We start from the raw sequence: 14,019 nt of genomic DNA on the forward strand, positions 1-14,019 counted from the left end.
TCTGCAGAGAGCCCGTGTAGATGCCCAGACCACACTGACAGTGTGGATGTTGGCAAACTGGATGTGGTTTATTTTTATCCGTTTATTATTTCTATTATAAATATTGTCATTTATTAATTTTTATTATTTAACTCTAGTTATTCTTTATACTTATGCGTTTTGTCTCCTTTTCTGTATGCACGTTATGTTTCACAATAAAAAATTAATTAACTGGATTAGAAAGAAGAACTCTCCTTGAAATGATCTTGAAATCCATCCTCCCATGTGCCTCTCATGAACAGCAATGGGAGCGGGATGAAAACCACAGCACCACCAGGCGGGGCTCTCCTTACCCCACGTTCTCAGCCAGGGGCTCAGCAGCAGCTCCCTGAAGTTTCTTTACAGAGGCCCCTGGCTTACCCCAGACTGTGGGTCAGAAGCTCCTGGAGCAAGGCCCGATTTTGTGTGTGGTATAAAAAATTCCGAAGAGCACGGATGATTAAAATCAACTCTCTGGAGCTCTGTTGTGTGTTTAAAATGGAAGATGTCTCTAGTTTTCTTCCAAAGAGGTGCCCTCCCTGAGGGTTCCACAAGTCTTGGCAAGTGTCAAAGGCTTGTCACTTGTTTAGTCTTCATAGTGGTATTGCTATTACTACAAAGATAAGTCCCCTCATTGAAAGCTGTGTGTGTGTGTGTGTGTGTGTGTGTGTGTGTGTGTGTGTCTGTCTGTCTGTCTCTGTATTCTGTAGACACTCATTGTTCCTGTAATAAACCCTGGGGTACAGTAAACTCTGAAAGGACCCCAGTGTTAATGAAATTGTTTACACTCTCCACCTGCACCATCCATTATGGCCACTAGCCACTAACTTTGCGATGTGGGCATTGAGCTGTGACCAGTGAAATGTGACTAGTCTGAATTCAGAGGTGCTGCATGTGTGAAATACTGGATTTTGAAGTCGTAGTACACAAAGATGTATGAACAATTTCTCATTAATCATTTTTATATTGATTACATGTTACAGTAATATCTTAGCTATGCCAGGTTAAATAAAAGGTGCTACTAGAATTAATTTTACCTGATTCACTTTTTTTTAAATGTGGCTACTGGAAAATTTTTGAGTTATACAGATGGTTTGCAGGTTAGCCTGGCGAGTTTTCCTTGTCATTGAAGTCTCAGTTCGAAGATCACCTGTTCCAAGACTTTTTTTTTTTTTAATCATACACTCAAAAGAAGCCCTCTGGGCACCCCTGATCACATCCTTTTGTTTTACTTTCTTTGTAGCACTTCCTGTGGTTGATATGTTCTTGCTTACTCGTCTTTATTATTGTGGATCATCTGGACGGACGGACGGACGGACGGATGGATGGATAGATGGGAGGGAGGGAGGGTAAGTGGATGTGGAGGTAATGGACTAAATTTTATTTTTTGATCATTTTCATGATAATCATTGATATTTCTTTTCTGTTTCCTAGGTTTTGAAAGGAGACTATAAAACACCAGCCAATCTGAAAGGATATTTTCAGGTTAGAAACCCCACAGGAATTTCCGAGTTTTGTTTATCTGGTCATACCACTAGCTTGCCGCAAGCCCTCAGACACTTCACTTCTCTAATATGGATGATAGTTTCCCTGTCAGAAAATTGAGTGGAGATGGGAGTTGGGCCAGAGACTCTATAAGTGTCTGATCTAGCTGGGGCCAAGTCTCAGCAGCTCTTCTGCCTGAGCCCCTTCCTTCAACTATCTCCTTGCTCGAGGGCCTTGGTGGGAATTTTCTGTCTTTAGCCCTAAATTCAGTTTTATTTAAAGCAGCAATTCTCAAACATGACCCAGCATAACATTTTCTTCAGTCTACCAAAAAATGAAACACGAGGGCCATGTGATGTAGGTATATGTGCAGATGCAGACGTGATACCCTTTAGCATCCCTGTGCACACACCCATGGCTGTGCTGCTCACGCATCCTGGGTATGTCCCTTATCTCTGGGAGGCGATCCATGGAGCATGTCAAGAAGAACTACCCCTTCATCAGCATTACAGCTGTCCTCCTCTTACTGTTAAAGCACTCCCTTTTAAGCGAAGTGGTAGTGTTAAAATTAGTAGTTTTAATGGGCGTGTGTGTGTTATTTAATTTGGCAAATAAAGGGCAGGCCACCCAGTGCCAATCCCCATTTTAATTCTCAAATTCATGAAGTCCGATTGCCTGGGGAACACAGTTTTTGTGCACATCTCTGTTCTTTGGGGCGAGGTTCACACTCCCTTTGTGAGACCAGAGACCTATCCTTAGCCACTGTGGAAAAATGTCGCCAGAATTAGGAGTAATTTATCATCTCTTTTAACCAAAGAGATGATGTAACAAGAACGACAGAAGTGGAGATGAGAAGAATTATCCACGATTCGAAGCTCTTTTCATTTTTGCATATTGCCTTTTTGCCCACCCAGATGAGCATTTTTGCTTTCATGGCAATTCCAATGTATGAGCTGCTTTGTTTGCTTTCTTAATGTTTTTCCATCTTGTGGTTTCACTATTGCCATTTTGGATAGCCAGCTACGCGGTATTCTCTGGAACACATTATTTTCATGTGCCGCCATTTGACTGTTGCCCTAAGATCATTTTCTGCTTTTGGAAATACCCCAAATGATGTCATGTGCACATCATCACCCTGATTTTGACTTTCCTCTGTGGGGCGAAGGTGGGAGGGCTCCATTGAATCATTTCCTTAAAATACATTTTTAAGAAGTAAGATCAGTGGGTAGAATGGTTCAGATCTTTTTTAAGACTTTTCGAACTACAAGGCTAAAATTGTTTCACAAAAGCTTTGGACCCGTTGACAGTCCCCTGCAGTGTAGGGCGTGTTCAAGACATCCAGCTGGCCTGAGGCAGATTTTTTGCTGTGTAAGAAACAAAATTCAAAGGAATGGCATGTTCTCTGCCATCATGGGCACTCCCACCCTCTGACGAGCTGCCCTGCACGCCAGACCCCAGCTTTCCCCTCCCCCACCCCCTCCACTGTCCTCCACTGTGCTCAGGATATTGCAAAAACTGGAAACCATCTTAGGTTAACAGTTAACAGTTTAGTAAATGATGGCACACACATTCTACAGAAGCCTTTATAGCCATCCAAGATGGTAATTATGAAACCCGAAATATGGAGAAATATTAAGCCAGCAGAACAAAGCAGCTCACACGTTAGAATGACGACTAATGCAAAGCAGGCTCCAAACACCCTTCCCCTTCCAGGTCATTGCTGTTCCCCCTTTGGGGATGCTCTTCCACCCAGATCTTTGCATGTCGGGCCTCGTTTTCATCTTTTAGATTTTGGTTTATGGGGGATTTTCCAACACCAACAACCAATTCTCTGACTCTCTGGACACCAGCTGGGCGTCAAATAAAAGAATTCAGTTCAATTCTGACGCTGACTCCCAGAGATAGCATCAGACTCTGCAGGTTAAGGGCACATTCCCACAAGGCTGCCCGCACTTCAGATGCCAGCTCCAGTGGGGTGCCCACGCTACCCACACTTCTGCCCAGCCATCTGCACATTTGGGGGTTCCCATGACCTCCATGCCCCAGGTTTGATAATTCGCTGGAACAGCTTACAAGACTCAAGTAAACACTTTATTTCCCAGGTCACCAGGTTATTATAAAGGGTACAATTTAGGAACAGCTAAATGGAAGAGATGCATTGGGTGAGGTATGGGGGAAGGGGCGGGGCTCCCGTGCTCTGGGTGCATGAACCTCCCCTTCCCCCACCCCCCGCCTCTCCCCACAGCACTTCGATGTGTTCACCAGCTCGGAAATTCTCCAAACCTGTCACTTAGCAGTTTTTATGGAGGTTTCATGAAGTAAGCATGATGGATTCAATCGTTTGGCCATTGGTTACTCATTCAATCCTCAGCCTCTCTCCCTTCCCCAGAGGCTGAGGGGTGTGGGGTCGAAATTTCCAGCCCTTTAATCATGCCTTGGTTTTTCTGGTAACCAGCTGCCGCCATGCTGAAGCTTTCTAGTGGCACCCTGCCGCCAGTGATCCCATTAGCATACAGAAGCTGCTTGGAGATCCCACATGTTTTAAGAACTGTGTTCCAGGAACCCAGGACATTGCACTGCAGCTTAAATGTCATCCCTAACCACCCTATGTGAAGTAGTCCCAACAGTCACACACGTCAATCAACTGTGTTGCCCGGAGTTGATATTATCTTGCCTATGTGTTTAACAGTCTCTCACTGTATTGGAATGTGAACTGCATGAGAATAGGACTGGATCTGTCATGTTCACATATCCCCAGCACCTGGCACATAGTGGGTGTGCAGTAAATATTCAACGAGCGAGTGCACGAGTGTGCCCGATGCACTGATGCTGAGGGATAAACATCAGAGCAGCGAGACCCTAGCACCCACACTTGGTCATAACCCCTTTCTTTGTATATTGTCTTTTTCCAGGTGAACCAGAACAGCACCTCCTCCCACTTGGGAAGCTCATGATTTCCAGGTAGGCCTGCAGACTTCGCTGGGGGCGCCCGCCACTTCTGAGCCCAGAATCCACTTTTCGAAAAGCTTGTCTTTCCAGAGCCTCCCTGGGGAAGAGTGTCCATCAAGGTGGGCTGACCCAGCCCTCTGGGAGGTTTCCATGGTGATTGGCTGGGGAGCTATTTATAGAATCAAGGCTTAGTCTCCTAGCTCTGGACAGGGGTGGGGGCAGGGGATGAAGGTTTATCTGGTATGAGAGAGGGGGCTCAGAGGACCAGTATGTTGAGGGATTCTAGAACCATTTTTGCATGGAATGCTGTCAGTTCAGTAAACAACATCGGGTTTGGCCCAGAGCAATTAATGTTCTAACAATAGCCACAAGCAGTTCTGGTCTAAGAATAAGCCCCTGTGGCATTGGGCCCAGTGCTCCTCCTGTGTTTCTCATTTAACTCTCAGCATCCCTAGGAAGCAGGTGACCTGATTGTCCCATTTTATGGAAGAGAAAACCAAAGCCCAGCGAAGGGCTTTGACTCGCCCAAGACCACAGAGCCACCCAATGGCAGAATTCCCCCAAAAGTCATCTCCCCCCAGAATTTGCTTTTAAGGAACAATTTTAAGTGTATATTTATCCATCCATATTTTGGCTAAGGGATAGAACAGCTTCTGAACTTGAAGTCAAAGATGTAAGAACTGGCTTTGGGTTTGACTCATCTCAGCCTCCATTTTCCACATCTGGAGAATGGGGCTTCTCCAGTGTCACCAACAAGGGTGGCCTTGAGAGGAAGTGAGCTGGCCCATGTGGGAGTGCTGGGTCCATTTTGTGGTCGCAGGCGCTGGAGTTAAGGGTCCAGTGAGTGAGCTCACTTCCTTATGCCCCCCCCCACCCTTATCAGGCACAAGGAAATTTGGGCTTACAGAGGGGTCAGAACCAACTTACATTGGTATTTTCCCTAGTATTTTAGACAGGAACAGAGCTTCTAGCCGAGACTTTATTTTTAGTCTCCTTATTTTTAAATAATCAGCATGTTTTTTTCATTTTTCTTGAAATCCACTTGGCACCAACCTACAAGGCTGGTGACACTCAGCCCCTGTCATTTTCAGCCTTCCCATCTTGAGTCTTGCTGAGATCCTGAAGTTCTATTTAATTCCGGGGGGGGGGGGGAACCTCACATGGAAACAAGTGTTCTCCATGTTTCTCCTTTACTCTATTCCCCTTGCTCTACCTACAAATCCGTTAGTAGAATCTTGAATATTCTTGCTGACAAAAGCCAGATATACCTCTCGGTTCACTGTTTAAACCCCATTTGAACAAGAAACCATATACAGGGAGCTTTAGCTGATCCCTGGTGATGCAGGACAGGGCTCCACCTGAGTTTGGGGGGAGCTCAAGCCCTGCACTGAGATCCTAAAGGGTTCTTTGCTGAGCGCAAGAAAGAATTCAAACTCCCTCCAAAGTTAGTCAAAAGAAACATTTATTAGAGAAGGGGAAAAGCAAAGACAGAACACCAGGACAAGAACGAAAGCCCTGAGTGTCTGGGGAATCCGGTTCATTTGTCATTCTTAGTTTCTGTGAATTATAGTTTAAAGACTTTGTTTACCCATTTTCCTATAACATGGGCATACAGTGAGAAAAGATAAGAGTATGTAGCAGACAAAAGGTAAGAATATGTAGCATGAAAGGCCTGCTGGGGATTCCCAGCCTTTGATCCATAAGTTCTCCATGATTTTAGCCATAGGGAATGAAGGATTTTATTTTGTGTAGAGCACCACTTAAAGATTCTGTTTTTCTGTTTTCCCTTCAGTGTGGGGAAATGGTTTGTTAGCAATCCCAGCAGAAATCTCCTTTGTTCTGCAGGTTTCCTCGTGATCTGGCTGTAGGGCTGATCAGTCTCTGAAAATAGCTCCATTTAACATTTTAGTTATCTTGCCTCCTCCCTACATTGCTGGTATAGGATTGGCCTTGAACAAATGCTAAGTCTTCCCTCGCCCCCAGATATTCATTGGCATTTATCATGCAATCATTGCCGTTTGCCCTTCATAAATAAGAAAAGTGTATCTTTGAGATCAGGTGTATGCAGGTTGAGACATGAGGAAGAACCCAAGGAATGGGATTTAAATTCTCTCTGGCCATCTGGGATGCATATAGATAACCTCACATCTTATGCGAATGCATGAAGCCCATAAGTTCTGCAATCACACATATAAATATAAAAGATCTATTTCAGAATTGTTCCTCTGGGCCTAACGTTGTTTCCTTCCTGACTTTCAGGTCTCTGCAAGTGGCTTTGTTGCCAAGAAGAGAAGAAACTTTGCATTCGAGTGGAAATCGGACCTCTAATCCAAGCATATTGCTTGCTATTAATTGTCAAAAAAAAGGACTGCTAATGAGGAGTGTATTTGCATATGTTTGCAAGCCTGAATCATTGAAAATTTTTCTTGAAACTCTATCTTCGGACACGCTGGGGTAGCGAACGAAGAGAATGAAGAGTGTGGAAGTAGTCCGGCTTTTGAAACTTAGGTATTTTTTATTTTTCCCCTCAAGAACTTTTTTTAAGAAATGAATTTGCCACCCTCCTTCATTTGCAGGACTGCCTTGGTGGCTTTGTTTGCTGGACAAGGCCCACAACCTGTGCCTCTCCTATTGACCCTCACTTTTGAATTCCAAGAATCTATTTAAAAATTTAATATATGAGGCTTACTTTGATTCTTCCTTGGTTCTACTCAGTTTCACAAAGAAAAAAAATATTATTATTTGAATAAAGTGAACAAGAACTCATTTGTCTGTGCCTTACTTTACAGAGCGAATAGATTTTTGTTTCTCCATATTGAGTTTTGTCAGTTTGATTGATGACGAGAAAAGGCTGGAGAATAAGTCCATTCAAGGCACAGCTGAACTCCTGTGTCAGGGGACCCCAAGGCCACCCTAAGGTTCAGCGATTTGCTAGAATCATTCACAGAATTCAGAAAACCTGTTAGACTCATGGTTATGGTTTATTACCACAAAAGGATACAGATTAAAATCGGCAAAGGAAAAAGACACATCGAGCAGAGTCCCGGAGAGACCAAGTGTGGGCTTCTAGTCGTCCCTTCCTTGTGAAATCTTAGGGATGTGCGTCATTCTGACAACACTGTGCGACAACACGTGTGCAGTACTGCCACCCAGGAAGGTTCACTTGAGCTTTGGCGTCCAGCACTCTTTATCGGGCAGCAGTCACATAGGCGTAGGGCAGCCATGACTCACCCTAGTCTCCAGTTACTTAGTCTTCAGCCCTTCCAGGGGTCAAATGATACAGCACGACTCACCGTCCCCATCATAAGTCATGTTGTTGGCATAGACTAACTGGCCTAGTGTGGCCCAGGATCACTCTTATTAGACAATATTCCAAGGGTTTATTTAAGAGGTGATATTCCAGGAGCTGGTCAAGGGCCCAGTCCTTTCTTTGGTATGTGTGCAGTTTGAATTCTCCAAGCCTACTGATTAACTTTTTACTCCACAGCCCCCAAATGCTGAGAGATTAGCTGGGCTCAGAAGAGTTTCGAATTTTTAAAGATGTTAATAGTGAGGCTTTGGGAAGGAAGTGACTCACAGTGGTTTGGGGTATGGATTTTTGGAATCAGGCCAAAAGTGGCTTGAGCCTGCATTTCTTTATCTGTAGAATGGGGAAGTTAAACTTCCCAGGTTTATTAGGAGGAGCCGGTGGGTACCATGGGCAGGATGTGATGAAACCACAGTGTAAAACAATTTTTGTATCTGCTTGTCTTGAGACTGCAGTGGGATGGGCAGTGGATGGAGTTACAAACACAGGAAGCCCATGGTCAACACTCACTGGGAAGCAGCAGACATCCAGCCTCATTCATTGTCCCACTCATCTATTGCTGCAAAATCAACCACCCCTGAACAGAGGGACCTAAAACAAATTACTGTAAAATCTCTCAGCTCTGGGAGTTAACTAGAGTGAGCAGGGTGGTTCTTACAGTCAGACCGTGACTGGCGCTTCTGTCATCTGAAAGCTACTTCATTGACATGTATGGTGCCTGGGCTGGGATGACTGGAGCATGTAGAGGCCTTTAGGGGGTATCTCTGTCATGTAGCCTCTCCACACAAATAACCTGGGCTTCCTCACAGCATGGCAGTCTCAGGATAGTCTTAAATATATGGCAGCTGGCCTTTCCCTAGAGCAAGTGTTGCAAGAGGCTGGAAGCAGCACAACTTCTAATCAGTTGCACCAATCCCTATCCTTTTTGGCCCCGGGAACTGGTTCCATGAGAATCTAATGCCTGATGATCTGAGGTGGAGCTGAGGCCATGATGTTAGTGCTGGGGAGCGGCTGCAAATACAGGTGAAGCTTCACCAGCCTGCCTGCCGCTTCCTGGTGTGCAGCCCAGTCGGTTCCCAACAGGCTATAGACTGGTACTGGTCTGTGGCCCGGGGGTTGGTGACCCCTGAGTTAAGAGTATGCCTGGGACTGGCCCAGTGTCACTTCCACATAGTCCATCAAAGCAGTCATAGGGCCCTCCTACATCCAAGGGAGTAGAGAAATAGACTCCGTTTGCTGGTGGAATGGCAAGGTCACAATGCAGAAAAGCATGTGGGGTGACAGGCGTTGTGGCCATCTCTGAAAAAGAGAATCAACCATAGTCATCATAAAAAACCAATTTATTGGCCTCACTTGCAGGTCATCACATAATGTATGAATTCATCAAATGTTCCCTCTCATCAAATTGTACCCTCAATTAGGGTACAAAATAAAGACATACCTTTCCTTTATATTGATTTTAGTATATTGAAATAGTGATTCCAGGCCCCCAGAAGGCTAGCCTATCCCAAACCCCAGACTTCTTGGGGGGTTTCCCTAGCTTCCACCTTGGGGCCAAGGGCAGTTTTTCCCACTGATGGAGCTCCTCCAGACATCCCCAAGCCAAAATCTGGGCCTAGAACCAGGAAGACATCTACTGCCCTGCCTCTCTCTGTTAAACAAACACTTCTCAGGATCATTAACAAAGAGAATGCCATTCCTACAGGTGGAAGCTCTAGCTCCACTTACCCGATGTGCTCTTGACCAAGTGGCCCTATTCTGACTTAAGCCCCTTCCACAAGTCTGGATTATTCTGATCTAACCTTGTTTCCACTATAATAGCTGGATTTTTTTTTTAAATGGGTCATTGGTTAACTTTTTATTTTGAACTAATTGTAGATTGACACGAAGTTGCAAGAGTAGTACAAAGAGTCCTTTCTGGCAGTTTCCCCAGTACTGACATGTTACACAACTGCAGTCAACATCCAAATGAATACAAAGCTATGGGCTACAGACCACAGACCTTATTCGGTTTTCACCATTTTTTGCATGTATTTCTTTGTGTGTATGTGTATTTTCAGGATTTTGTTTCCTTCTTCTAGAGGCAGAACCTTCCATAGACTGACCCCACCCAACATACACACACACACAGAGTCACATGTGAAAGCTCATTCTACAAATGATGACCCCCTCCTTGTCCCAAGCTCCAGCTACTTCTTTTTGAACCACTGTACCAAAGTCGAGATTTTGCCTTTATTTGCTTGGTGACTTGATTCAAGTTGGTCTTACTAGACTGTAAACTATGAGTTTGAGAACCATTGTTTTTCTTTGCTCATCACTTACCTGCATATGCCTAGCTTCCAGGGTGGCCCCAAGTAGTTCTTTCCTCCTGGTATTCACACCCCTTTGTATGTCATCCTTTCCATACTGAGTAGAGATAGAGTTCCGGATTAATACAAGCTAGATGGTTAAACTTAAATTTCAGATAAAACAATAACTTCTTAGTATTTCACAATATTTCATGGGACATACACTAAAATCTCATTTGTTGTTTATCTGAAATTCACATTGAACTGGGCAGCCTGTATTTTTATTTGCTAAATCTGGTAACTCTGTTAAATAGGGCTGACCGTGCAACTAATCAGATATTGGGGAAATGACAGTGTATGACTTCTGAGACTAGATCATAAAAAAACTAGTGTTTCTGTCCTTCTCTCTTGATTCAACTCATCCTCAGGGAAGCCAGTCACTATGTCATGAGGACACTCAACAGTCCTAGGTAGAAGTTCACATAGCAAGAAACTGAGGCCTCCTGCCCACAACCAGCACCGGCCTGCCCGCCATGTGAGTGAGTCACCTAGAACTCACTCCAGTTCCAGTCTGGCTTACAGATGACTGCAGTCCCAGCTGACATCTTGACTGCAGTCCCAAGGAAGACCCCAAGTCAGAACAAGCCAGCTGATCTGCTCTTGAATTCCTGCCCCAAAAAATTGTGTGATAATGTTCACAGTTGTTTCCAGCTCTCAATTTGAAGGTAATTGTTAAACTGCAATAGATGATACATAGGAACTTACTAAATATGTGTGACTCACTGAGTGAATGAATGAATGATGAAGGCTGTGGTTCCTCACCTCACCTGTGTGTTTTGAGAATGCTTGTCTCAGGCCTATGGAACCTCATGTCCCACTTTTCTATATAAGGATAGTGTTCACAAGGTCTTGAAAGGATAGAAACCATCTATAAGAAACATTTAAAGAGAAACAAAACTTGTTAATCTCAGTTGATCCAGATTTTCAATTCAGGACATGATATATATATATATATATATATATATATATATATATATATATATATAGTGGCAAGATCCAAAATAAGAATAAGCCATGTAGAACTGTATAATGTCACTGTCCTAGAAAAGGTACTTGTGCTAGACTTAAAATATATCAGCTTTGAAATACCACTTACAGATTGTTTCTATGGTATCAATCTATTTAAAGTTGTAACTGAGCAAGAATTTTCCCCCAAAATCTTTTGAAGGCAATGTGGGAACAGAGTTATATAGCACAGGCTGCAAAAAGGTGTAATTAGGACTGTGGACTTAGGTGATAATAGAAATGACCTCAGAAGGTTGAGGAGTCTAAGAAATGATGTGTTCAGAGAGTTTGTTTTTGTGACTCAGCAGATACGAATCACTCTAGAAGTATTAGCTCAAATAAGTAGGCAGTGATGATGTGCGGACCCCATATGTGATACAGCAGAGAAAGCATTGCCCTGGAAATCTAAAGTTCTGGGTTCCAGGCCTAGCTGTGTCCTTAACCCTGTGTAACCCTGGGCACATTCCTTGTGACATGGCCTCCTCCATTGCCTCAGCTGTAAAAAGGGAGGAATGGACTGATGAGTGTCCAAGAGCCCTGCTAGGCTCCTGCTGAGGAGACTTGTTGCCTGGCAACCTCTTCTGGGAAGGCTACATGTCTGAGTACCTCATTGGGAATCTCAACACGGGCCTGGATATCCCTGAGTCCCAAAGCAAGGGTTTTTTCTGGACAGTGACAGGAGACCAGGATGGATATGAAATCCTGAATCTAAACTTCTGGCTGCTTCTCTCCTTGCTTTCTCTGAGTCTGGGCATTAGAACCCAGAAATCCTGAAAAACCACTAACATTTGAGGCTGAGAGACCCTCCATGCAAATATATGAGCTTGGGTCACAACCATGTACGAAGCTCTTACTATGCCGGGATTTACATGCATTAATTAGTCCCCTACCTCTGACTTTTTTTTTGGGGGGGGGTGTCTTGAAAACAACCCTTTTATAGCAGTACTGTTATTATCCTCACTTTACAGATGAAAAACTGAGGTCCCAAACCTAGGAAGCAGCAAAATAGAGATCGGTATTCTTGAAGTTTTATTCCAGAAACTTCATTTAAAAAAAATTCTAAGTACATAAACATTTTTTTTCTTAATCATTTAAGATTGTTTCCTGTTGATGCCCTACCATCCCAAAATACTTTAGTATTTCCAAAAAGCACATTCTCCAATGTAATCACAGGACAACTATCAAAATCAGGAAATTAACATGGATACATAACTACCATGGAAACCTCAGATCCCATTTAAATTTTACCAGTTGTTTCAAAAACTTCCTTTACAGCAAAAAGATCCAGCTCAGAATCATATGATTGCATTTAATTGCCATGCTTCTTACTCTTCTTCATTCTGGAACAACTGCAGAGTCTTTGATGTCCACGATCTTGGCACTTTTAAAGAGTACAGACTAGTTGTTTTGTAGAATGTCCCTTTATTTGGGTTTGTCTGATTTGATTCAGGGTGTGCAGGAATATCACAGAAGCAAAGCTGCGATCTGCTCAGGGTATCCCATCAAGTGGTACATACATGATTTCTATTTGTTCCATTTTTAAGAATACACTCTGATCACTTGATCATAGCCTACATTCTTAATGACTCCACAACAGTCCACTAAGTTCTCTTCTCCAGAAGCCACATGATGGGGTTCATTTGGTGAAGCAAATGAACCATCAGTCCCTCATGATAAAAATAACTGCAGCTCTACAAAGTTGGCTGTAAAGCTGTAGACAGAGCTACAGAGAAGCCAAGCTAAGCTTGCTTATATTTTTGGCTTTGGGTCATAAACAGATGCATATACATTTTCAGGCCCAGACTCAAGTGCTTTATGTCATCTTGTTTCCATCACTCTGCCCCTTGATGGAACTTTTAGTCTGTCAAACTCTCTCCCCGTGGCCTTCTCTACTAAAACCTCACTTTTTGGTTTCTTTCTTGAAAGCATACTTTGTGTTAGGCACAGTGACACTACATGTCACTGGGGATACAGAGCCCATTCCAATAATTGTCTCTTGGATCTTTCTATCGTAGGGAGGAGAAAAAGAGAGAACATAAGCAAACATTAGCAGCTAACACTTTCTATGCACTTACTGTGCATTGGGTTCAGTTTTAATAGCTTACATATTTTATCTCATTGGATCTTCAACTATTTTGCAGAAAACTAAGGCTTAGAGAGATGTAGTGACTTACTTAAGGTCCACAGATGATAAGTGGTAGAGCTAAGATTGGAACTCCAGGGCCCTTGTACCTACACAGAATTCAGAGCTGGTGAGGGATTCCCTGGGAGAGCCGGCATTTGTTTTGTTCATTGCGTGCTTTGAACCTAGTGCAGTGTAGGTACTCAGTACATTTTTATTAGGTTAGTGAATGAATGAAATTTATTTACAACATGTTGGAAATAAAGAGAATGGAAAGGTTTCCTGGAGGGAATACTTCGGACCTCTGGAATTTGCCCATTCATTCCTTCAGTCCCTAAGACACCTAGATAAGGCAACTGCTCTGGGCCTACACGATACTTATACTGAGACTCCAAAGACTCAGGATATGATGTTGGCCATCATTATTCTAAGAATGCCACATCCTAGCCCCCTTAATGTCTCTCACGATTCTTCAGAACTATTTTATGAGCTAGTCCTATATCATATACCCATTTTACAGATTTAGAATTCCACCGCTGACAAAGGAGCCTGCAGAGGTGACTCGGCAACGTCCACACTAGTCATTACAAGCTAGGCGTCGCCATGAAGGGGGCTCGGCAGGGAGGCCGACAGGGCCAGGATATCACCCCCACAGCCATTCAGGGTCCTGAATACCCGCGTACCCTTTCAAGCATCTCCGTCCGCTGCTTTAGGAGCAGAACCGCTCAAGCGTTCCATTGCTCCCACGGCAACCAGCGCACATTTCCGCTGTTGAAAAACGTCAT

The 14,019-nt window shown here is 43.7% G+C and overlaps 1 protein-coding gene across 2 annotated transcripts in view; it reads left to right on the plus strand.

Annotated features, from left to right (window-relative positions):
* Positions 1–7,218, plus strand: part of TPST2 (tyrosylprotein sulfotransferase 2) — a 48,875-nt gene extending 41,657 nt beyond the window's left edge. The window contains exons 4-6 of one of the 2 annotated variants that reach the window (XM_016129669.2): positions 1,453–1,503; positions 4,416–4,464; positions 6,712–7,218. In XM_016129669.2, coding sequence (XP_015985155.2) covers positions 1,453–1,503; positions 4,416–4,457 — 93 coding nt within the window. In that variant the 3' untranslated portion in view covers positions 4,458–4,464; positions 6,712–7,218. Of the gene's footprint in view, positions 1–1,261; positions 1,381–1,452; positions 1,504–4,415; positions 4,465–6,711 lie in introns of those variants that run through there. The other variant, XM_036220757.1, reaches the window with a different exon arrangement.
* The last annotated feature ends 6,801 nt before the right edge of the window (positions 7,219–14,019 follow it).

The sequence above is a fragment of the Rousettus aegyptiacus genome, unplaced genomic scaffold (genome assembly GCF_014176215.1).
Source record: "Rousettus aegyptiacus isolate mRouAeg1 unplaced genomic scaffold, mRouAeg1.p scaffold_m13_p_5, whole genome shotgun sequence".
Taxonomy (NCBI): domain Eukaryota; kingdom Metazoa; phylum Chordata; class Mammalia; order Chiroptera; family Pteropodidae; genus Rousettus; species Rousettus aegyptiacus.